Below are 23,601 nucleotides of genomic sequence, written 5' to 3'. Positions count from 1 at the left end.
CAGGTGATGAACATTGCCTGGTTTTCTCCACAGAAAGTTCTATCTTCGTCTCATCAGACCAGAGAATCTTATTTCTCATAGCCTGGGAGTCCTTCATGTGTTTTTTTGCAAACTCTATGTAGGCTCTCATATGTCTTGCACTGAGGAGAAGCTTCCGTCGGGCCACTCTGCTGTAAAGGCCCGACTGGTGGAGGGCTGCAGTGATAGTTGACTTTGTAGAACTTTCTCCCTTCTCCCTACTTCACCTCTGGAGCACAGCCACAGTGACCTTGGGGTTCTTCTTTACCTCTCTCACCAAGGCTCTACCTCCCACGATTGCTCAGTTTGGCTCGATGGCCAGGTCTAGGAAGAGTCCTGGTGGTCCCAACCATCTTCCATTTAAGGATTATGGAGGCCACTGTGCTCTTAGGAACCTTAAGTACTACAGAAATTCTTTTGTAACCTTGGCCAGATCTGTGCCTTGCCACAATTCTGTCTCTGAGCTCCTTGGGCAGTTCCTTTGACCACATGATTCTCATTCGGTCTGACATGCACTGTGAGCTGTGAGGTCTTATATAAGTTGGGTTCACACATAGCGACAGCGACAGCGACAACGACATCGCTGTTATGTCACCATTTTCTGTGACGTAACAGCGACCTTTTAAGTCGCTGTTATGATCGCTGCTTAGCTGTCAAACACAGCGACGCAGCATCGATCATAACGTCGCTACATGTGCAGAGAGCAGGGAGCCGCGCACACTGCTTAGCGCTGGCTCCTTGCTCTCCTAGCTACAGTACACATCGGGTTAATTACCCGATGCGTACTGCAGCTACATGTGCACAGAGCAGGAGCCGGCACTAGCAGCAAGAGCGGCGGAGGCTGGTAACGAAGGTAAATATCGGGTAACCAGGGAAAGGTCTTCCTTTGGTTACCCGATGTTTACCCTGGTTACAGCTTTCCGCAGCTGCCAGATGCTGGCTCCTGCTCCCTGCTCACTTCATTTCGTCGCTCTCTCGCTGTCACACACAGCGATGTGTGCTTCACAGCGGGAGAGCGACGACGAAAAAATGAAGCAGGACATTCCGCAACGAGCAACGACCTCACAGCAGGGGCCAGCTCGTTGCTGGATGTCACACACAGCGACAGCAGAAAATGGTGACGTAGCAGCGACGTCGTCGTCGCTGTGTGTGACACCACCTGTAGACAGGTGTGTGCCTATTCAAATCAAATCCTATCAGGTTAATTAAACACAGCTGGACTCCAATGAAGGAGTAGAGCCATCTCAAGGAGGATTACAAGGAAATGGACAGCATGAGACTTAAATATGAGTGTCTGAGCAAAGGGTCTGAATACTTATGACCATGTGATATTTCAGTTTTTCTTGTTTAATAAATTTACATAAATTTCTGGTTTTTGTCTCAAGATGGGGTGCAGAGTGTGGCGCCCCTGAAGCTTTCGTCGCCACAGAGGTACTGCACCTCAGCCAGAGGTGTGGTATCTCATCCTGGGTAAGAAGGGGGTCATCTACCGGTTCACAGACAAAACCTGCACACACCAATTGTTAGGTTACACACTGGGTCAGGGTTTAAGGCAGGTACTCCATTAATGCTGAGAAGCAGCGACCAGCATACCTGGTTATGGAGCCTTAAGCCCCATTCACTGGCCTGAAGGGGTGGTGCCTGGCAAGAGGGAGTGTGGGAGGAGTCAGTGGGTCAGTAGGGAAAGTGGGCGGATTCCAGAGTGCCACGGATGTGCGGGAGGCCTCCGTGGACTTGTTCCACCAAGAACACCGGGTTGGAGGGATCTGGTCGAAATAACAGGGACGGACCCCAGGCTAAAGAAGAAAACATTTTCTTTAGCAATTCGACGGCCCGGGAGGTTGCTTCAGGCACCCGAGGCCACAACCTGCCACCCATCACCTGCAAGGGGGAGCAATAAAAAGACTGAGGTCAGCCACCCTTTGGACAGGTTCGGTGGCGGAGGCACAGGACAGTCTAGTGAAGGTCGGCGCTAGTGAGACGACCAGGGAAGGACACATTGAGGGGTGCACCGGTACTGACCCTTGAACTATCCGGGATCGGCGTAGGCCCACGACAGTGAATCTGGGCATACCACGGGTCAGCTGCATTGTTGGAACGAACAGTGAGTAAAAACATCTTAACTGCAAAGCCCCGTGTGGTCTACTTCTTCCTGTGCCCATCAACATACACCATAGACTATACAAACGGTTGCCCAGGGGTACCCGCTCCACCTGTGGAGAGCAAGAAACACCTCAGCTGCCACAACACCAGCCCCGGAGGTTCCGTCCAGCAGCCGCGGCTCCAAAGCCACAATCTACAGGTGGCGTCAAAAATTTTTCTTAAACTTTATTACCATCTCCCCCAATACGCCACATTAATTGACTCCGCCAGGGTCACGGAGTCGGGCCCCGCCACCACTGGCTACCCCGGACTAGTCCGGCCCGACACCGAGTCACCTAAGGCCCTGGGGCGGGCAAGTCACCTTTTGGCATCACGAACAGGATTACGTGCCCGGTACTGTGTACCTGAGAACTGTGTTTAATAGACTGTTTTACTGTGTGGAAACTGAAGCTGCGATTAATTTACCACAGAAATTAAACTGCGTCATACAGAGAGCAGTTGAAAAAGAGCGTGAAAATAAGCCCCGCCCCCTGCTCTGCTGAAGACTGTACACTAACGGACTGGACTTATACAAATTGAGACTGTGGCGGCCAGCAAAAGTAACAGCCAAGATGTATTGGGCAGTGGGTGGAGGGATGCCACCCTTAGTGGGCTGGGTGGCGGCTTGGCGCCAACCAGCTGTACCCACCCCAACTCCGCCACCGGAAGGGAGAAGATCCGGTCAGAGCAGTGAAAGGTCGACTGGTGGTGAGCGCTCCAGAGCAGAGATGGCGAGCGGTAATCGGGACGACCTGAAAGGCGGCATGGCAGAGTTCAATCTCGCTGAAGCACCGGGAGGTGCCCTGGATTTAAGACTGGTCCCAGGCCTGAACTTCCTGGCTGAGGGGCTAAAGCAGCTGGAGCAGCGGTTGCTAAAGCTCGAGACCGGAGCCGAGCAGCGAGCAGCTGAAGCGGAGGTGACAGAACCGGAGTGTGCGCCAGTGAACCAGGCGGCGTCCAGCGTCACAGAAAATGAAATAACCTTAGCTGCCGCAGCAGAGACCGGTAAGCAAGTGATCCCAGCAACCCGGCAGAGCCCAGACACCCTCGTAGGACCCATTCCCAGTCCTCCGGTCTGAGCACCTGGTGCAGCATCACCATGCTTCTCTTGGGATGCATTACCGGTCAGAGATAGTGGGCTGACCGTCCCACTACAACTTGTCCTGACCCAGACGGCCACGGAAATCTTCTGTACGCGGCAGCTGACCCAGTATGGAGAGAGAGCGGCAGAGGGCTCAGCAGGAGGAAAAAGAGGCTGATAATTTGGCAGCCAAACAAAAGCTGCTTAAGACCAGACTAGCTGCTCGTGGCCCAGTAAGGCAGGGCCAAATAATAGACTTCAGCCTGGAAAGAGGATGGGGATTCATCCGAGAACCGGGACTGAAAAGAGACATCTGCAAAGAGGTCACCCAGGACGGGACGTACACCTGGGTGATAGAGTAGAATACACCCGACAAATGGGTGCACGTGGGTGGTACGCCCTGGACGTACACATACACCGGGAAGATGTAACACCAGTAGTACCTTCCCGCAGCAGCCCCACAGCAACAAGCTCACAAAACCAGGGAACTCAGACACTGCTGTCTACAGCATACCTGGTATCTGGAGCTGTGCCAGAGCAAGATCCCAACCTGTAAGATACCGAGATCCCAACATGTAAATAGCCCCTATATTGCCACTGTGTTCTTTTCAAAGACATCACCCTGACTTTTCCTTAGCCCCTTGTTCTTTTTGAAGACGGCACCCTGATTCTTTCACCTTTTAATGTTTGTGAATATAAAAAGGTTGAAATCTATGTCTGCTAATTTGTTTTTCTTGTAGATTGATAAAAAGTTAATCGACACGTGGGCCAGGACTCCACCTTGTATATAGGGAGGCCTCCGTGGACTTGTTCTGTCGCGGGCGGAGGAGGGGACGCTGCGCTCTCCCACTGCTCGGGTCCGGCTGCGGCTGCTGCTGCTCGGCGGTGGCTCGAGCGGTGGGCCGGATCCCAGGGACTCGAGCGGCGCTCCTCGCCCATGAGTGAAAGGGGGGATTGATTGTGGGGATTTGGATACTGTCCGTGACGCCACCCACGGTTGTGGTGATATTGGTGACACCACCGCTGCTCTGGACGGGGATCCCGGGAGCGGTGACAGGGAGCAGCTTTGTTGTTAGTTCTCCCCTCCGTGGGTAGGGGGTTGGTTGTCCCGGGGCCCGGTGATGAGGTAGAGATGGTTGGCAGGCGGGTTACAGGGCCTGGCGAGGTGCAGGGTCGCGGGGGCAGCGCTGTGTCGCACGGCACGGTGGTACTCACTCAGCCAATGATGAGGACACAATTCTCGGTAAAACACACGGCTGGATGGACGGGTCCCACAGACGGCTGCGGTGTTGTTTCTCCCGGCAGGTTGATGGTGACTGCCTTTCCCTGCACCTGTGTAGTATAACGGTTTCGATGGGTTCCTACCGGTAACCCGCTAACCAGCTTGGATATGGGCTGGAGGAGCCCCTTTTGCCTGCAGGCTCTGGCCCTGGGAACTTTAGCCTTGGTGGTGACTGTGTTTCCCTCTCTCGGTTGGACTGTTGCCTTCTGTCGGGACTTGGCTGCTTGGAAACCCAGGAGGTTCCCTTCGCTAACGGATTTGGCAAATTCACGGCCACTCCCAGCCTTGCCGGGGTCCGTAAGCCCCTGCCAGATGGTGCTGACTTCTCTTTGCGTACCGGTCCGGTACCGCCGGGCCACCGCCCGTCCACGGTCCTTACGGTAAACTCTGATAGGCCACTCCTGCAGACGGTCACCACCGTCTGCCAACCTTGCTGATCCATCCGGGCCACACACCCGGACCAACTTCAGGCCGCTCCACTGCTACTTTACTCCTTCCACTTTCACTTCCCAACTCTAATCTCTCTCCACTCCTCAACTCCTCTCCAACTGATCTGCCTGCTTTTCCCGCCTCCAGGACTGTGAACTCCTCGGTGGGCAGGACCAACCGCCTGGCCCACCCCCTGGTGTGGACATCAGCCCCTGGAGGAAGGCAACAAGGGTTTTCATCTGACTTCGGTGTGCCTGACCGGGAGTATGGGGTGTGCTGGTGTTGTTCTCTGTGGCCCCTGGCTTGTCCAGGGCGCCACATTCACCCTTAGTTAAATGCAGACCGTCCGCGGGCTGCCCATCCATCACCGGTTTTATTTTCACAAACTGTAAAAATATGAAAAATGGTAAACACATACAAGTATAATAACATCTTCCCACATCGGGAGGTACTCTTATTTTAACGTTGCAAACGGTAACGGCTTCCGCTCTCTCCCACCCAAGCAACCTGGCCCTGATGCTGCCCCTAAGCAAACAGGCAGCACCCCTTGACCCCAGTCCAGCACAAGTTGCCCGAGCGGGTTCTGTCCTTTTCAGGGGACCCACGTCCATGGGGAACCCTTGAAACCCCCAGAGGATCGCCACCGGTTCCGATGGTGGCTGGGCCCCAGCCTACTCCACTGCGGGCCCTTCCTCCAATCTGCCTCTCCGGAGGCGGTAACGGTGAAAGCCACAAAAACATTATTTACATGCCACAAGTTTGTGGTTGCCCTGCTAGTTCTCGGGCTTGTCCGTAGTAGTTTCTACGCATATTTTGAAAAGGGGGTCCCAACGGGGACCAGTTGCCGGCAACGACCGGTTCTAATCAAGCAGCAAATCAGATGACTCTTCGGTTAATCATTCTTATCATTTATAAAACTTTCAAAACTTCAAACGGTTACTGGTGGTCCCAATGGGAACAACTGCAACGGGACTCCGCTGCCATCATTCCGATTCTCCAGTGTCGGCTTCATCCTCTGCCACCAGCATATCAAACATGCAGTGACAGGCCTGCTGTGGAAGGGGTGCCCGGTATCCGTTTCCACCATTGCGCACAGTGTAATAAACTACCGGTTCTCCCACGTAGCGGAGACGCTCACTTGTCTCCTCACTTTCAGGGGTGGGCTCAGCACCGGAGCTGGAGTCACTGGAGTCACTATCACTTGTCTCTGCGTCAGGCGGGTTGCCGCCAGCTGCCGCAGCCTCCCGGCTCCCAGTATCCAGCACATCAGATTCGTCTGCGGTAGCGTGGGGTAGTAGGTCAGGTTGGTTAATGCTGAGGCACCCCAAGAATAATGGTAAGGATGATACGAGGGCCGAGACAGGGCCGGGCCCCCCAGCCGCAGTGGCCGGTCCTGGTAGGAAATGGGGACGTGGGCTACCCATCGGCTCCGTCACATCTACTCCCTTCCCATACATTGGGGCAGTTGCAACCAGCGTCTCCACTTCATTGGTCCACTGCTCCATCATGAGGAATATCTGACTTTGCTGGCATTGGTGGAACTCCATCACTCGGGCCTTCATCCATGCCATGGTCTCGGGCTCGGGGTCTGGCGCAATCACTGCCGGGACTTCTGGCACATTTTCGTTAAGGGGCCGCGGTCCCAGCGGCTCCCACGGGAGTGATTCAGGGGGGTCCTGAGCGTCTGCAGCCGGTTGGTCCGCCGGGGCGGGTTGGCAGGGTATCGCTACCGGTTGGACAGGTAGCGGGCCTAGTGGCGGGGCGGCAGCAGCTAACATGGGTAGCGGGGAGGGATGAAGGTTGAGCGGAAGCAGGCCGGGCTCCTCAGCCGCAGTGGCCGATCCCTCGGGAATACAGGGGCGTGGGTCTCTTACCCGCTCCTCGAAATCCTCTTCCACCTCGCGTCTCCGCATAACAGCCACCACGTCCGCCATGTCGGTCTCCCACTTCTCCAGGAGGAGCTGCATGTGGGCTTGCAGACGGTTATTCAGCGGGGCAGTCCGGTCTCTCAGCCACATCACCGTGCCAGGCGCGGGAGCGTCCTCGTTGGTAGTCGGACTGTGCATTTTGGCAATAAAGTCTTCCAGGAACCCAGTATCGCTGCAGAGTCCTGGCGTCTCTGCTTTTATAGCTGCGGGCTACATGCGGCCAGCCGCCATCAGTCCCCTTTAGTCTCTTTCCGGCTCCTCCTCTACAGGGGCGGGGTTTTGGCCTTCGCACCTCCACTACTCAAGGAGACGCTTGAGCGGGAACTTTTCGCGCCCAAGATGGCGGCTTCTCAAATTTTCTGACCGGACACCTCCGGCGGTAACAAGGCGCACCTCTACCCAACGGCAGGGCGGTAGGATCCTGTTCGTGACGCCAAGTTGTCACGGGCGGAGTAGGGGACGATGCGCTCTCCCACTGCTCGGGTCTGGCTGCGGCTGCTGCTGCTGCTGCTGCTCGGCGGTGGCTCGAGCGGTGGGCCGGATCCCGGGGACTCTAACTTCCCAACTCTAATCTCTCTCCACTCCTCAACGCCTCTCCAACTGATCTGCCTGCTTTTCCCGCCTCCAGGACTGTGAACTCCTCGGTCGGTGGGACCAACCGCCTGGCCCACCCCCTGGTGTGGACATCAGCCCCTGGAGTAAGGCAACAAGGGTTTTCGTCTGACTTCGGTGTGTCTGACTGGGAGTATGGGGTGTGCTGGTGTTGTTCTCTGTGGCCCCTGACTTGTCCAGGGCGCCACAGTTCCACCAAGAACACGGGGGTGGAGGGATCTGGTACAAATAACGGGGATGGACCTCAGGCTAAAGAAGAAAAACATTTCATTTAGCAATTCGACGGCCCGGGAGTTTGCTTCAGGCACCCAAGGCCATAACCTGCCACCCATCACCTGCAAGGGGGAGCAATAAAAAGACTGAGGTCAGCAATCCTTTGTACAGGCTCGGTGGCGGAGGCGTAGGACAGTCTAGTGAAGGTCGGCGCTAGTGAGACGGTTAGAAAGGACACATTGAGGGGTGCACCGGTACTGACCCTTGAACTATCCGGGGTGGGCGGAGGCCCACGAGAGTGAATCCGGGCATACCACGGGTCAGCTGCAGTGTTGGAACGAACAGTGAGTAAAAACATCTTAACTGCAAAGCCCCGTGTCGTCTACTTCTTCCTGTGCCCATCAACATACACCATAGACTATACAAACGGTTGCCCCGGCGTACCCGCTCCACCTGTGGGGAGCAAGAAACACCTCAGCTGCCACAACACCAGCCCTGGAGGTTCCGTCCAGCAGCCGCGGATCCAAAGCCGCAATCCACAGGTGGCGTCACGAATCTTTATTAAACTTTATTACCATCTCCCCCAATACCGCCACATTAATTGACTCCGGCAGGGTCACGGAATGGGGCCCCACCACCGCTGACTACCCCGGACTAGTTCAGCCCAACACCGAGTCACCTAAGGCCCTGGGGCGGGCGAGTCACAGAGTGCACATTAATGAGAAAAAAAATAATGAACTTTTTTGAATTTACCAAATGGCTGCAATGAAACAAAGTGAAAAATTTAAAAGGGTCTAAATAAATTCCGTGCCTACTGTATCTGAGAGCCTTTTCAAGCCGTTTTTGGAGAAAACCAAACACAAAACATTGTGTGAACATACCCTTAGGGGTATACAATATACAAATGATGTGTACTAGGATTCTACTGACACATCTGGTTAATGTGGATCAGTCACCAGATCTCAACAGCAGGAAGGAGGGACACTGTGGAGCTGTTAATCAAGGTATATAAGGAGAGAATAAGGGGTACTTTGTACGCTGCGACATCGGTAGCTGATGATAGCGATGCCGAGTGCGATAGTACCCGCCGTCGCACATGCGATATCTTGTGATAGCTGCCGTAGCGAACATTATCGCTACGGCAGCTTAACACGCACTTACCTGCCCTGCGATGTCGCTGTGGCCGGCAACCCGCCTCCTTCCTAAGGGGGCGGGTCGTGCGGCGTCACAGCGACATCACATGGCAGGCGGCCAACAGAAGCAGAGGGGCGGAGATGAGCAGGACGTAAACATCCCGCCCACCTCCGTCCTTCCGCATAGCCGGTGGACGCAGGTAGGAGATGTTCCTCACTCCTACGGCTTCACACACAGCGATGTGTGCTGCCGCATGAACGAGGAACAACATCGTATCTCCTATTGGTGCAACATTATGGAAATGTCCAACACTGCACAGATCGCCGATTTACAATGCTTTTGCGATCGTTTAGCGGTGCACCTAGGCTTTACACGTTGCAACGTCGTTACTGGCGCCAGATGTGCATCACTTTCGATTTGACCCCGACGATATCGCAGTAGCGATGTCGCAGCGTGTAAAGTACCCCTACTTTACACGTTGCAACATCGCTAGCATCGGCTAGCGATGCCGAGCGCGATAGTACCCGCCCCCGTCGCACATGCGATATGTGGTGATTGCTGCCGTAGCGAACATTATCGCTACGGCAGCTTCACGCGCACATACCTGCTCTGTGACGTCGCTCTGACTGCCGAACAATCCCTCCTTCAAGGGGGAGAGCATTCGGCGTCACAGCGACGTCACCGCGATGTCACTAATCGGCCGGCCAATAGAAGCGGAGGGGCGGAGATGAGCGGGACATAACATCCCGCCCACCTTCTCCTTTCTGCATTGCCGTCGGGACGCAGGTAAGGAGATGTTTGTCGCTCCTGCAGGTTTACACACAGCGCTGTGTGGATCTGCAGGAATGACAAACAACATCGTACCTGCAGCAGTAACGACATTATGAAAATGAACGACGCTACACAGATCACCGATTTTCGACGCTTTTGCGATCGTTTATCGTCACACCTAGGATTTACACGTTGCGATGTCGCTACCGGCGCCGGATGTGCGTCACTAACGACATGACCCCGACGATATTTCGGAAGCGATGACGCAATGTGTAAAACCCCCTAAGTTTGAACTTTCAATTATGATTATACAGCCATTCTGACATGGGTTTCCAAAGTAAGTACACCAGCCTCACCAGGTCTAAAATATTTATTCAATGTTGTAGGAAGTTTATTTTATAAAGTTTGCTAACATAGACACTTTAAGTAAATTATTTCAGTATTCTGTGTGAAATATTAGTGAGTCATGTCATCTTTTTTATATCTCTGTGCTATATGAATCCCCTAATATTCCTCCTACAAATTTGTGAACAAGTTGACAACTAAGTGTTACAAAATTGGGGTATGTCCCTACACATTCGGATATTTTCCAGTCAGGTGCTGATGGTGTCAGACTGTGCGAGGACACGCCCCATTGACATGTAGTAACACCCAGTTGTCAGTTTATTAAAAAATGTTCAGGTGGACTAACAAAGAAATGCACAATGCAGTGTCGTGAGAACAGATGATATGGAATTGTTCCTTCATGGGAAACTCAAGTATATGGTGAAACAGGTCAGGAAAGCCAACAGGCCTCCTCTAAATTAAATACTGAAATAAAAAGGTGCTGAGTTTAAAAACATTTTTTATTTATTTACGATGGTTCTGTGGGTTCTGTATATAAGAGCCCAGGCCACTGTGTAGAACATAAAAAACTTTTATTATACTCTCCTAGAGGGCTGGTCTGATCCGATGGGAGTTGCTGCTCTCCAGTCCAGCGCACTCCTCTCTCCGGTCCGGCGCCTCCTCTCTCCGGTCCGGCGCCTCCTCTCTTCAGTAATTGCCATACTCCTTCTTCTGAAGCCCATATGTATGACGTGTCTACGTCATGCACACTAACCGACATTGTGGTCCTGCGCAGGCGCACTTTGATCTGCCATGCTCAGAGCAGATCAAAGTATTTTAGTGTGCATTGCGGGTGGTCTTTAACCTTTCCTTGCGCCTGGGCAGATCAAAGTGTGCCTGCGTAGGGCTGCAATGTCTGTTTGTGTGGATGACGTAAGGCGCGTCATCCACATTGGGCTGGGTAGAAGGAGGATGGAGGTCGCAGTAGAGAGGAGGCGACAAACCGGAGAGCAGCAAGACCCAGGCTTCAGAAGAAGGATGACAAAGATGGCCGAAAGAGGAAGCGTCGGTACCGGAGAACAGAGACATCCATTCGACCAGTCTGCACCGCACCATCCCCTAGGTGAGTATTATAAAAGTGATTTTTACATTATACAGAGCGGCCTGGGCTCTTATATACACTATTCTTGAATGCTGTATATAAGAGCTCACTGGTGGTGGCCACAGCTCATAAGGGAAAAAAATGGTGACAGGTTCCCTTTAAAGTGAACCACATCTCATTGCAACAAATACAGAGCAAAACATTACTAACCTTTAATCCAGATCCAGTTTCTTCAGTCCCTTCAGCATTTCTTATTAAATAGCATTCAAATGGCGACAGGCTTTGTTCAGTGACCATAAATAAGAACAAGAAGACGGCAACTGAGGAGAGTAAATCAATGAAAGATTCTGTGAATTTGAATTAACAACACTAAAGTCGTCTTACACCTGTCTGATTTATAATATACAGTCCCAAATCTCTTGTATGGACGAAGGGGGTCTGTTAGAGGGGACCTATTACCACTCCTGTAAAGTCTTTGTAAGGCTATGTGCACATGGTGCATTTTTTAATGCAGCTTTTGATGTGGTTTTTTTTTGTGAAATCTACACCAAAATCTAATTTCTGTACCAAATCTGCAGTGTGCACATACCTAAAGCGTTTTTTGCTGAGTTTTTCATGTGTTTTTTTTTTCATTGCTAACGCAGCCAAAAATGCAGAAAGAGTTGACATGCTGCAGATTTTTCCTACAACCAAATCTGCAAGGAAAAATCCTGAACGTGTGGACTACACTGTATAGACTTTGCTGGTATAAGGGTTTCCTTGCAGGTTTTCACAAATCTGCAAACAAAGACGTGGCAAAAACGCACCGTGTGCACATAGCCTAAATGTTCCATTGCATAATATTTCTGAATCACGTTCTCCCATAACTCTGCCCATTGCATTGTTATTCTTCCAGAATATTTATTAAAAATTATCAACTGGGCGTTATCATTCTCCCTATAAAAGAGGCGTGTCTTTTTAGAGTTGAACACTGTCAGCACTTATTGGACAATGTGAGAGCGTGTAGTGACACCCCCCCAACTGGTAACAACCAGATGTCAATTTATTCATACATTTCTAAACATTAGTAGGAGTAGCAAGGACTAGAACAATGCAGATTGGTTAAGCATTGTTATTTCATGTATAAGACAATTTATACATGTCTGGAATGCTAATATAACTACAAAATACATACAGCTGCACTCTAGAATGCTAACAATAAATAAGTGAACTCTGGCATTGCATTACTACTATAGGAATACTTGAAAAAGAGATACTTGGCTTATGTATTGGTCAATGCATGTGAGCCCGTAAACCATAGCAAGGTGATCTGTTATATACTGGGACCCTAACTTAAAATGCCTCTATCTGGGTTAAAAACCTACATATCTGGGCAGGAATGATCCAGCTATAAAGCGGGTTGGTTACTGGGATTTATAGCTGGATCCTTCCTGCCCAGACATAGATTTTAACCCAGATGGAGGCATTTTAAGTTAGGGTCCCAGTATATAAGAGATCACCATGCCATGGTTATTGGACTCACATGCATTGGCCAATACATAAGCTAAGTATCTCTTTTTTCAAACTTTCCCATAGCAGTAATGCAATGCCAGAGTTCCCTTATTCATTGTTAGCATTTTAGAGTGCAGCTGTATGTATTTTGTAGTTATATTGTATTTTCAGCTGGCACTTGTTCACACCTGTTGGATGTGCGGGTCAGTCTTTTTGATATATTTTGGAGTGCTAATGTGTCTTCTAAAGTGTATCTTGTCATAAGACAATGCTATTCTGTTTGGGGGAGTATAATATGGAGATAGGTCCATCCTTATATTAACTAAAAATACTCCAAAAATTGGATGTAGTAATATATTATCCCCACATTTGTAGCAAGTTCCTGATTCTTGGGTCAACTTTATTGTTGTTGCCTAAATCTTGCTATTCGTTATTTTTTCTAAAAAATTGTTTAAAAGAACTGAGAGCCCTCATTGGTTGAGACGTTTTAATGGCTAATTAATTAGCCATTAAAAGGTATTAACCACTGGAACTGAGGACTCAGTTCTTTTATGCAATTTTTTTTATCTCTACTGGCTATCACGGTACAAAATTTTTTTTTTCTAAAACTTCTCCTTTGTACCAGAATTTTAACTTTCATTTTTGGAATATTCTGATTATTTTGGGTAAATGCATCGTAAATCAGGTGCAACCATGAATGCTGATGGACTTCCCGTATAGAGCTATTTTTAAAGCGTCTCCATTAACAGTCACTGCTCCGAGCAGCTCTCCGGCCGTTCATCTTTCCTGTTCAGATGATGCTAGATGTTTCCTGTGGAGCAGAAGAGTCGCTGCATGGCTCCGGCAGGAAGGGGCTGATGACAGGCAACATGCAGTCTACCCCAGCCTCTGCTCAAAACATTATCCAAGTCACAATTAATGCATAAAATCACACTCTTTAGAAATAAATGATTTTATAATAGAAATTTAGATTTTTTTTTCCCAAAAAGGTATATTTTACTATGTAGCGTAAATTATGAAGACATTAAGATGAATGACTTCCTAAATATGACACCTTGGCTGCCAGATGAGTTTATACAGGCAGTGGTCCAGATATATTTAGCAAAAAAAGACTGATGGCACATCCTACCTTTCTAATGTGAACAGGTGCAAACTGAATATGAACAATAGTAACAAAAAGGAGATAATTGCACTCTGTAGTGTTAAGATATGCAGAGTAATGAATATTGGAATATAGACATGCATTACTGCTATGAAAGACAGCAAAAATTGAGATACTTATCACACAAAAATGGCCAGTTTTATGTAAGCCCAACAACCAACGGCAAGGCAACCTCTTTTTGTTGGGTCCCTATCAAACTAATGCCTCTCTTTGAGTTAAAAAACCCTACAATTCTCCATTTTCAGGTTCCTATACACCCATAAAGTGTAGGTTTTTTAACCCAAAGAGAGGCATTAGCTTGATAGGGACCCACCAAAAAAGGTTGCCTTGGAAGCGGCTGTTGGGCTCACATAAAACTGGCCATTTTTGTGTGCTAAGTTTCTCAATTTTTACATTATTTTCATAGCACTAATTTATGTCTATATTCCCATATTCATTGTTACTCATATCTGAGCACCACAGAGTGCAACTGTTTCCTTTTAGTTCCAGATATATTTAGGTTATTACTCAGCAACAGATTTTGTCAATAGTACGCAGCATCTCCAGATCTTTACATTCTTGAGGCTCCTTGGTAATATCATTCACTACACTGGAAAAACACAGAAAATCAAATGTCCTGTATTGATGCTCTATCTCCTAAGGATGAATTTCTCAGTAAATCGGCAGTAGGTGGTTAGAAAGTCTCTCAATAGTCAGACAAGCAGTATGTATCCCAGTATATTCTGATACTGTCAGCACTAAGCGGATATAGAAAACCAAAATAAGAGTAATATGAACATATACCCTACTGTAACTAAATAAAAGCATAGTGCATACAAAAAAAGCGGACATAGGTGTAGCGGGCAGGGCCACTCCCTAAAGAGGTAACACCCAGTTGTCAAATAGTTCATACATTTTAAGAAGGAAAAAATGGAGAAAAAGCATAAGAAAAATAACTCCAATATCCACAATTAATGAGGAATAATAGCATTTATGGAAAAGCATACATTGGAGAAAAGGATAGGTCACGTATAAAGGGAGTCTATTCATCAGTGTAGCAAGCAAATAGGAGAGAGATGTGTGCATGGCCGCTTGGCTCTACACTGACACTGTGCACGCTTGGCTCATGCAGTGTCAGTGTGCACACTAGCAGCTGGGTTTTTATGTAAGGAAGCACCAGGGGCATAAATAGAAATCATGGAGCCCCATAGCAGAATTTCTAATTGCCTCCCCCCCAAAAAATATAATAATAATAATATTCGGCTGGGTCACAGAAGCATAATTCACAACTTTACAACTTTACAACCCTTATTACAGAGTAATTTACCTCCTATTGAAGCCTCTAACTTCCCCTTTCATTGTAACCATAGGGTACAATGGCAACAAAATTTCCTCGCAAACACTGTATGATACCCCACAGTAAATTCCTCCACAATACCCTCCAAAGGCAGTGTATGATCACCCTACTGTACCCCCCAACAACTACCATGGAAATGAATGGTGACCCTGACACAGTAAGATCCCCAACTGTGACCCCCACACAGCCCTCCATGCAGTATAATGGGCCTACATATAGTATAATGGCACTTGCTATCCCTCCAAATAGTATAATAGCCCCCACACAGCTATCCGAGTAGTATGATGGACCCCACACAAACCTTCACACTGTATAATTGCTTACATACAATATAATGGCCCTCAAATAATTGTAGATAAAGTTATAAATGCTCCCTCATAGCCCTCCAAATAATATAATAGGCCCCACAAAGCATTCCATATAGTATAATGGGCCATACATGGTCCTCCATAAAGTAATGGGCCTGCTGGCATCGGGCCCCCCTGATTCACGGGCCCCATAGCGGTCGCGTGGGCTGCCTCTATTGGCAATATGCCACGAGAGCTGTCAATCATTGGAGGGAGCAGAATGATGTACTGAGAGTTTGGACAAACCAAGTATGCACCAAGCACTCTAATTTACATAATAAATAAAGATTGTATTTTTGATAACCATAATTGAAAAAAAAAAACTACAGTCATGGTCAATAGTTTTGAGACTAACACGAATTGTGTTTTTTTACAAAGCTTGCTGCTTCAGTTTTTATGAATTGTGAAAAAAGATCGCAAAGTAATTCCATGTTGTGAAAATTACCTTAATTACCAAAAACTCAATTTCCACTAAATTTCAGCCCTGCCATAAAATGACCTGCCTGCATCATTTCAGTGATTTTCTCCTTAGCTCAGGAGAAAGTGTTAACAAGGACAAGGCAGCTGATATCACTGTGTCATACTGCTTGGATTCTAAGAACAGACTGGATTCTTTAACTAGTTCACCCCCAGGCAATTTTTTGTTTTTTCTTTTTTTCCTTTCCTTCTTCCAAGAGCCATAATTTTTTTTTATTTTTCCGTCAACATAGATATATGAGGGCTTGTTTTTTGTGGGACTAGTTGCACATTTGAGTGATACCCTTCATTCTGCCCCATATTGTACTGGAAAATGGGAAAAAAAATCCAAGTGCGGTGAAATTGCAAAAAAAATGTAATTTCACAATTTATTTTTAGTTTTTTTTATTTACCATATACATTATGTGGTAAAACTGACCTGCCCTTATGATTCCCCAGGTCAGTACGAGTTCATAGATACCAAACATGCATAGTTTAACTTTTATCTAAGTGGTGAAAGAATTGAGACATTTTCCCCCCAAAAAGAATTGCACTTTTGTTGCCATTTTCCAAGATCGTAACTGTCTCATTTTTTGGGATCTGGGGCTCACTGAGGGCTTATTTTTTTTGCGTCTCGAGTTGACGTTTTTAGTTATTGCATTTTTGGGTACAAGCGATGTTTAAATTGCCTGTTATTGCATTTTAATGCATTGTTGTGGCAACCAAAAAAAGTGTAATTCTGTCATTTTAACATTTGTTTTATTGCTATGCCCTTTTCTAGTCAGATTAATTTATTATACATTTTGACAGATCTGGCATTTCTGGACATGGCTATACCAAATGTGTGCTGTTTTTTATTTTTCATGTTTTTAAAAAACTTTTTTTTTTTTTTTTTTTTTACTTTTTATTAATTTTTTTAGTTCCCTTAAGGCACTTTATGCCTGCACAGTCCGATCGCTTCCGGTGTTCAGAGCAGTGCTTTAGCATTGCTATGAACAGCAGAAATGATTATCTCCTATGATGGTGCTGTGGCGGCATTCACAGGAACTTCGTCATGACAGCGACAGGTGTCATCAGATGACCCCCCCCCAGCTGTCATGACAATCCATCGGAGTCCTGTGATGGTGGGGAATGGCGCGTTACCTGCCGGAGTGCGTTAAGGCTATGGGCGCATGTCTGCGTGTTGCATGCTTTTAGGCTGCGTGTAGAACTGCAGCATAACTGCATGCATGCTGTGTCCCCAGCACAATCTATGAAGATTGTGCATAATCCAACCGCACGTTGCGTTTGAGAGTGCAGCATTTCGGATGCTGAAATTTTGATCCAAAACGCTGCGTTCTAAAAAGCAACATGTCACTTCTTTTGTGCGTTCCGGATGCTTTTCCAACTCTGTCTATGGGAGATGCAGCATCCAGAAGGCATGAATTCTGCATGAATTCTGCATTCAACAATGCATCCAGAACGCAGCTTTTCGGCTGCGTTCTGAAACGCACAAACGCTGTGGAAGATTTGGCACGGCAGAACGCAGATGTGCGCACATACCCTTAATCCCACTGTCAGTAGGATTTAACTAGTTAACAGGCGTGGGTGGATCTCCGATCCATCCACACCTGTTAGCTGCAAATGTCGGCTGATTACATCAGCTGACATGAGCAGTGAAAATTGAGGGCTCGGCACATGTATGTCCAAGGTTGTGAAGCGGTTAAATCAACCATTTATCAGACCATCAAGAACTTCAAAGCGAGATGTTCAATTCCTTTAAGAAGGCTTTAGGGTGACCAAGAAGTCCAACAAGTGCCGGGACTATTTCTTAAATAAGATTTAGCTATGGGATCCGTTTAACACCAGCGCCTAGTGTCAACAAGGCAGCAAAGAAGCCAGTTCTTGCCCAAAAAAATTAAGCACAAACTGATATACTACAGGGATTGGTCTGAAGGGAACAGGTGTAAAGTTATTTTGCCCCCTTCCGACTCTTTGGGACGTATGGGGAAATGAAGGTGGACGCTACCATGAGTCTTGTGTCATATCAACAGTAAAGCATCCTGAGACCATTCGTGTGTGTGGGGGCTTTACATCTCCGACGGGAGCTCACTCCCAATGTTGCCTAAGAACTCTGCCATAAATAATGGATTCTAAGCATCCTCCAAGAACAATTTCTATCTGTGTAAGGGCTCGCTCACACCACCATTTTTGTGTTCAAGTGCAATGCAACAAAATATAGGACCAAGTTTATCCTATTGGGCTGCTCTAGTCAGAGTTTCTTACTAGAATCGAGCCCAACCGAAGAAAAAAAAAAAAATCACAGCATGCCCAAGCTTAATACGAAATTTGGATCATACTATTTCACCATGCAAGTCAATAAGGGTGTAGAAATCGTTGGACTGCACTTGGATGACATCTGAGTGTAGGCTGATTACCATGTAATGACGCAATGGAGAAGATGGAAAAATTTTGTTTTCCATTTTCTCCTCACAGTGTGGTCTGATTCTTTAATTTCAGAGAATCAGATCACACCAAGCTGACACTGATCAAACTCAGATCAGAGTGTCATTAGCATAATGGACCTGATTCTTTCGGATGAGAGAAACTACGGTTGTGTGACCCCGGAGTAAGAGTGCAGGGACACCTCAACACACAGACCTAATTTATTCATAAATTACTAGGAGGAATAAACAGAGGAACAGAAGAACACAGAGTTTAAACTGAAGAATACTTATATTTACTGAAACAGATGTCAGGAGAGGTGACAAATTCTAGTCAATAAATTCATTCAATACAAAGGGGGAAGTTCAGGAGCTGCGTATTTCATATCGGGTGGAAGTGATGTGACGGGGGGTATGACATGCCCTTTTGTCTGCAATCTGTGGTCATCAAAAAATAGTACATAGGAAGGTGAGTTATTTTACATCTGAAGGAAAAGAGAACAAAAACACTTGAGAATAACCAGTGAAGAACTGAAAAAGAAAATGAACTTCCTTAAGGCTGAAGAGCCAGACTGAACTGAGACGGGAAGGAAATAAGGAGTTCTGTTCTAGTCTAAACGTAAATCACTTTACAAAGACAACAAAATGTCATTTTAACAGAAAAATACAGAAATAATTGTGACCACCTTTAGGGCTTGTGTGGCTTTTCAGGAGTGCTCTCTGTTTTGTTTTGTTTTATAAAATCTTCATATGAGAATAAAAATGTACACAATGAATATGACAAAAAAATGTGTTAAGATTTCTAGAGATGGAATGGATTATTTGGCAAAATTCAGCCCCCAGCAAACAAGGAAAGGGTTAAGAATAGAGATGAGCGGAAGAGTTGAAGTTCGGGGCCGGCGGGTTCAGCCGAACTTTAGATAAAGTTCAGTTTGCGTTCCGGATTTGACCTGAACCCCATTTGAAGTCACGGATTTGGCAGTTTGTCTCTCCGCCCATATGCAGCCAACAAAAAATAGAATCACTGCTAAAAAGAGGTCACTGCTGGTCAGCGGTAGGTACAGAATTTCTCCCAAGCGTTCTCATAATGAAGCTCCATAGGAATCGATGGTCGTCGTGGGATATTACACTAGTGGATTACGTTGGAATTTCAAGGATTTCTTTTTAATCAATAAATTGGTGAACAAGAGAGTGTTAGTAAGTCTTTATTTGCCAATTGGATTACGTCGGAACTTTGAGGATTTTTTTTATTCAATAAATTGGTGAATAAGGGAGTGTTTATTCAAATAAACATTTTTTTCTGTGTATGTATGTGTGTGTGTGCTACAGTTGGTAGGAAAGTAATGCAGGTGTCTGAAAGTTGTTAATTTACAGCTGACATTAACTCCATCACTTTATCAGGGCAATGGGTAAGAGCTGGGCAAAGAGCCAGAATTGGAGCATTTAATGGATATGCCACTGTTGAGACGGCTGCAAGCAGCTATTTTTAGGCTGGGAAGGGCCAAATAACCATGGGCCTTCCCAGCCTGATAATACCAGCCCCCAGCTGTCTGCGTCACCTTGGCTGGTTATCAAAAATAAAGTGGAGCCCACAACGATTTTTTAAATTATTTAAATAACTTTTAAAAAACTGTGGGATCTCCTATATTTTTGATAACCAGCCAAAGTAAAGTTGACAGAGGAGGGTTGCAGCCCTCAGTTGTCTACTTTATCTGATCTGGTTACCAAAAATAGGCAGGAGCCCATGTCATTTTTTGAAAATGTATTCCATGTCCACATTTGTTTGCAGGGCAATTGCCTCCATTTTACTTCCTTTTGCAGCCACCTATCCATTACTACAACCATTTTACAGCACAAACGTTCGGCTCCCCATTGACTTATATGGGATTCTGACTCCAGGGTCAAATTTAGTCTGGCTCCCAAGCCAAAATGTTAACTAAAGTCCGTCCAAACCTGGCGAACCCGAACTTCCATGGGTACGCTCATCCCTAACAAGAATCACTTTAAGTTATTGGACATACGAGAGGTGGGGATAATCCTCCACTTAGGTCCTTCTTCTATTATTATATAAAATTGATTGACTGTGATGCAATAACCCCTTTAATATTATTATTATTATTATTATTTATAGAGCACCATTGATTCCATGGTGCTGTACATGAGAAGGGGTTACATACAGAATACATACACAAGTTACAATAGACAGACTAGTACAGAGGGAAGAGGGCCCTGCCCTTGCGGGCTTACATTCTAAATTAATAGTTATATAGTTTTTATTTGGATTTATGTTATAATAAAATTAACTGAAAAAGACTGTGGTGAGGGCAGTGGCCAGTGATATCAACAGGGGCTTTAATTATTTGGGTTGCTCAGTCCCACTTAGCGCACGACAATTAATTAAGCCAATGCATCTTCTCAGTGGCCAGCATAGGCGAGAAAATGACAAAACTCTCAAACTGTTTGCGCAAGTTCACATTGCACAAAAATGTTGTAGCTTTTGCTGGAAATCAGCTCTGGTAGGCAATTACAGGGATGTAGTAAAACAGCACACACAGGTTTTCAGTGCAAAACTCAGTGTTTTAGTCACACTGGTAACAAGCAGAAAAAACTCAGTCTTACTTCTGACAGGTACGTAAAGCAAAAGTCCCACTTGTCAAAAAGCATAGCAAAGATTCCAGACATGCCAGTCCATTCAGGTATGTTATTCCCACAAACCCTGCTTCACCTTTCGAGCCCAACCACCCACTGCAGTGAGAAGTTCTGGCTGCTTATCTATGTTGTCCTAATGCTGCAGCTGCGCAAGTTGGGTTTTGCCCCAAAACCCGGACTAGCAGAGAAGGTCCAGACCAGAGTTTAATCTTTTCCCTTCTGCTCACCAGTGCAAAAGGAACTTATTAGAAGAAATAAATCCCCCATAAACCACCATATCCTTCTCTGCGTAACACTTTTCAAAGTGTTTTATGCCCCTATATGATTTATTATGGTTTTCTAATGTATCAATAAAGTTTGTTCTCACTGTTTAATATTGTTATTGTTCAAATCCTGCAGAGAACACAGGAGGTAATCTCCTGCTGATCAGTTTCAAAGAGAGCCAAGCTTACCTATCTTTTGTCACACTGCTGACAGGGCAAGGGGAGAGGCTCATGCTGCAGCTAGTTTAACTACAACCACTTAAAGAAAGGAGATTACAGAGGTTATCCACTATTAGGTAAATCCCTTTTGATTCCACTTGTTTCTCCAAGGTAAAATAAAAAAAGACAATACTTACCTCCTGTACCAACACCATTCCAGTGTTGTTGGCGCTCATATTCCCTGGGCTCACGTGAGGTTATGACATCACGCATGCCTCACATCCAACCAGCGCCGCCGCCGGATGATCTCTCTTCACCTTTAGACAAATAAATTAATCAACAGGAAGTGAGAGCTGTGGCTGATGTGCACTTCCTGTTGATTGTTCCTGCGTCCAAAGATGGGAAACAGAAGCCAGCGGTGACTGGAAGCAAGGCTCGCGTGACGTCACAACCTCCAGTGAACCCTGAGGACATGAGTAGTATGGATACCGCTTGAACGGCGCAGGAATCAGAAGGGGTTGTACCAGTAATGGACAACCCCTTTAAGGGAGGAAATGGTTTGGGGGATTTTTCTTTAACAATTGTAGTGTACTTTCTCTTTTTAGCTTTCCTTTAACCTTAGGTAAGTATACTCTGCAGCGTGGGACAATGTAACTTTCATTGCTCTCTGTGCATAGTTATATGTTTCTGTAGGTAGAAAATGCACAGGTGGCTTAAAAACCAAGCACAACGCTGTTTGTGGTTTATGACAAAGCTGTCTATGAATAAATACACTACTACTAAAAATATGCGATCTGTGGTGCACACCCCATGTGATATGGCGGGATCTTTCATGCTCATGTTGGCCCTTTCCCCATGGGCATTGTCATTTCTATGTGGAGAAATAATCAGCTAAAGCTCCCAATTCATCATTGTTTCTTATTTTCTGGAGTAATTTGCTCTTTTTATTAGTAGCTTTACTATTTGCATCAAATTCTTTATATGTTTCGCTCCATTTTTGTTTTCTTTCTTTTTATGTCTTTTTTTGATTTGTCTAAGATGACTCTACTTATCCAAATTATTTTAGAATGAGACAACACTTTTTTGAATATCTCATTTTTTGTGCCTCTCACTCCAGTCCCTGCCTGGAGTAAGGTTTCTTCCATTTTTTAAAAAAAAATTGGTGCAGTTAAAGACAAACATAAAATATTTTAATGCATTATACAACTTTTTGTTCTAAAAAGTTCCATAAAAGTGTTAAAGACAGCAACAAAGTACGTTTTATATTTGAACCAAATTTTTGAACCTCAGGAGCCATTTTGTTGAACTTTGTTTTTGGCGCTGTGTATTTTTGGGGCACAAAATAATGCGGCGTCTAAGGCCACATGCACACTGTGAGTTTTTTACCTCAGGATTTGTAGCTAAAACCAGGAGTTGGACAATCAGAGGAAAAGTATAAAGCCAGAGTCACACTTGCGAGTGAGTCGCGCGAGTTTCACATCGCATCAAACGGTATGGCCTGACACTCTCTGGACACGAGCGTGCAGCTGTATAGAAATACGTGCAGCCGACCCGCTCCTGTCAGGAGAGTGTGACGGCATACCGGGTGATGCGATGCCAGAATTGTGAGAGTCACTCGCAAGTGTGACTCTGGCCTAATAGAAACACAGCACCATTTCTGTATTTTTTCCCCACTCCTGGTTTTGGCTTACAAATACTGAGGTAAAAAACTCACCAAATACTGAACGCAATGTGTGCACATGGTTTAACCTGTGCAGCGCTAGTGTGACTAAGGCCACGGTCACACCTTGAGCATTTAGTGAGTTTTTTACCTCAGTATTTGTAGCCAAAACCAGTAGTGGAACAATCAGAGGAAAAGTGTAATAGAAACATGAGCACCACTACAGGATTTATCACCCACTCCTGATTTTGGCTACAAATACTGAGTTAAAATTCACCAAATATTCAATGTGTGGATGTGGCCTTATAGTTCCAGCAAAGTGGATGGTATTAGAATACAAAAACAATCCATACGTGTACAGTCACAAAAAACTGGTTAGATCAAAATAGGAAAACGCCACGGAGAAACTTGTCAGGTAACCCATGGGAGATTTTTGCAAACCACAAATTCAATAATAAAACTGGAGGACAAAGTGGATACTAATGCAAAAAGATGATAATATTTATTAAGTAGGAAGGTAAAAAAATTGGTAAATAGGTAGTACAGGGGAGAATTTAGTAAAGACAATGGGTTACTGGCACATATATAAAAAGGTTACAGGTGGTAAGTGGACAGTTAC

At 46.2% G+C, this 23,601-nt stretch overlaps 1 protein-coding gene across 2 annotated transcripts in view; it reads right to left on the bottom strand.

Annotated features, from left to right (window-relative positions):
- Positions 1-23,601, bottom strand: part of FLT3 (fms related receptor tyrosine kinase 3) — a 187,606-nt gene that overhangs the window by 146,345 nt on the left and 17,660 nt on the right. For both annotated transcript variants that reach the window (XM_075337363.1, XM_075337364.1), the window contains exon 2: positions 11,247-11,356. In XM_075337363.1, the coding sequence (XP_075193478.1) occupies positions 11,247-11,356 (110 nt within the window). The remainder of the gene's footprint in view (positions 1-11,246; positions 11,357-23,601) is intronic.

Source organism: Anomaloglossus baeobatrachus, chromosome 2, assembly GCF_048569485.1.
Source record: "Anomaloglossus baeobatrachus isolate aAnoBae1 chromosome 2, aAnoBae1.hap1, whole genome shotgun sequence".
NCBI classification, from domain to species: domain Eukaryota; kingdom Metazoa; phylum Chordata; class Amphibia; order Anura; family Aromobatidae; genus Anomaloglossus; species Anomaloglossus baeobatrachus.
Note: the sequence above shows the minus strand (reverse complement) of the source record. Positions and strands in the feature narration are given on the sequence as shown.